At 31.9% G+C, this 2326-nt stretch overlaps 1 protein-coding gene across 1 annotated transcript; it reads right to left on the bottom strand.

The window, feature by feature from the left end:
• Nucleotides 1-208: 208 nt before the first annotated feature.
• Nucleotides 209-1759, bottom strand: LOC140446499 (matrix metalloproteinase-16-like). The gene has a single exon (XM_072539054.1). The coding sequence runs from the start codon at nucleotides 1757-1759 to the stop codon at nucleotides 209-211; it is 1551 nt and encodes a 516-aa protein (XP_072395155.1).
• Nucleotides 1760-2326: the final 567 nt, after the last annotated feature.

Raw genomic sequence — 2326 nt, forward strand, 5'->3', positions numbered from 1 at the left:
TATTTACTTTTTTTTTTTTTAGTTGTATTGATCATAACCACAAAAATGTTAACTCTATCAAAACGAATACGATTTTACGATTACGATTAACGAATAACGAACGAATAACGAACGAATAACGAACGAATAACGAATAAAAGACTTTTTTGTAAAATATTCTTTATTTTTATTTACCTTTTCCCAATACAAACTCCCATTTAGACATTAATTATTTATAATATAAATTTACTTTAGCTAATAAGGATTTTAGTTGTTTTATTAATCCATTATCTGGACAAGGGAACCCTAACATATTCCAATTAAAAGTACCTTTTTCAATGACACTTCTTGTAAATTCATTAAACTTGTAATAAATGTTTTGCTTTAAGAAATATATATGCCCATCAATATAATTAAATGCTGATGTAATATCATTTGGTATTCCTGGAAAAATGTCACTAATACGTCCTCTTGAGATAACGCCTTTATCATTAAATTCAATAAATGAGCCATCAAAACAAACAAATTTTTTTCCTGAATTTGTTTGAAATAAACCGGTAATACTTCTTGCGTTATTTACTTCAGGTACCATGTTATCTGTATGAATTCTTAAGCTAGGAAATGCTGCTGCGTATATACGATTCCTACTTACACCAATTAAATCTCCATTGGTACTTTGAAAAACATGTGTTACGTTCGTAATTCCCCTTGGCAAATATCTTATAAATTGTTCAGCATTGGCGGGTATCTTTTCATTATTTAAGTCATATTTCCATATCAGATCCTTACTTACTATATACATTCGGTATGTTGGAAATGATGGAGCGTATGCTAAAAATATTAAATCTGGGTATTCTAATTCACATACATTCGTTATGGCATTTTGCATCGATTTATTACTCCTAGCTATTGTGGTTGCCTTACTCCTAGATCTTTCTGTTGTGGTTGTCTTTAAAGTTGGTGAACTGACCCTAGTAACAACAGGTTGAGTTGGAATAGATGCAGATTTAGTTATAGGTCCATATAACTCTTCTAAGCCCATTTTATCATCTTCAGATATGTTGGTAGGTAAAGCTTGATAAAACGGATACATTACAGCTTTCCTATCGCTACTATGCGATAAACCTAAAGCGTGACCAACTTCATGAAGAAGGACAGCAAAGAAATTTGTTCGACCCTCTGCTGTAGAATTCAAACTGAAATCCCATGTTAGATTGCTATTCATATGAATTTCTATGCATCCAGTTACTGGTGGAAAATAAGAATGTGCTAATACACCACTTGTAAATGTATAAGGACATGCGCTGTTACCCTGACAATTATATCGAAAATAGTGCTGCTTTGGAACGACTGTTATAGTTATATCCGGATTTGGATTTGGGACTTGCAGATAAGTAAACTTAAATTTTGATGCTTCTTCCCATATTTTAAATACTCTTTTAGCGACTTCCAAAGCTGTAGGAGTAAATTGGGGAAAATACCATTTTATATCAAATTTTTTCCATGCTGATTTTACAGCGTACGCATTGTCTCCTTGTGTACATCTTGGTTTCTGCATTAACTCCACAGTTTCTCTATTTAATTTTCCATCCACAGGTAAATTATATTTTTCTTGAAACTTTTGCAGTATTTCAGCAATATCAGTGTGTGCAGTTTCACTTGTGGTGATATAACCATATTGTTCTAACCATGACACCGCATTTGTCTCGTTAAAATTTTCACCTAAGCAAAAACTTACGATGCCAGTTACGATGAGCAGAACAACTTTATTGGTTTGCATCTCGAATGATACTGATTCAAATAAATAGAATCAGTTTAATACAAGTAAAAGTTGACACTCTTTGACCCCACCAACTTGACTAATCTTATTTTTAATTTTAAATAAATAAAACAATAGATACATATTTTACAAGCTTTATTAAATCCTTTCAAGATCATTAGCGATCCTATGTTTACAGAAAAATATAAGTTGTCCTAACGCCACATGTTGTAAAGTATATCCTTCACGTGCAAATCTATACAACTTTTGAATGGCGTCAAAACACGTATAATTTTGATTACTAAAACTATCTCGAACAATATTAAGCGTATTATAATAAAAATTTGGAAATTCAATAGTCTCTAACATTGTCACATATGGTGTTAAAAGTTCGTTGTTTGCTTCTAAAAGGGTGTTCACTTGCATTTCTGAGAGACAAAAGTTAATGTCATGCTTGGTTATTTCGAGGAATTTGATATTGTCGTAGATTATTTGTCGAATTCTGCAATAGTCACCGCACTGAATTTCAGCAGGATCATCAGAAAAGGTTACGTTCTCATAGAAAAAACTATTCTCATTGAGTTGGGT

This window comes from Diabrotica undecimpunctata, chromosome 7 (assembly GCF_040954645.1).
Source record: "Diabrotica undecimpunctata isolate CICGRU chromosome 7, icDiaUnde3, whole genome shotgun sequence".
NCBI lineage: Eukaryota > Metazoa > Arthropoda > Insecta > Coleoptera > Chrysomelidae > Diabrotica > Diabrotica undecimpunctata.

Bases quoted from the DNA above. Each gene is read 5' to 3' on its own strand.
- LOC140446499 (XM_072539054.1), bottom strand. From the start codon at position 1,759: ATGCAAACCAATAAAGTTGTTCTGCTCATCGTAACTGGCATCGTAAGT.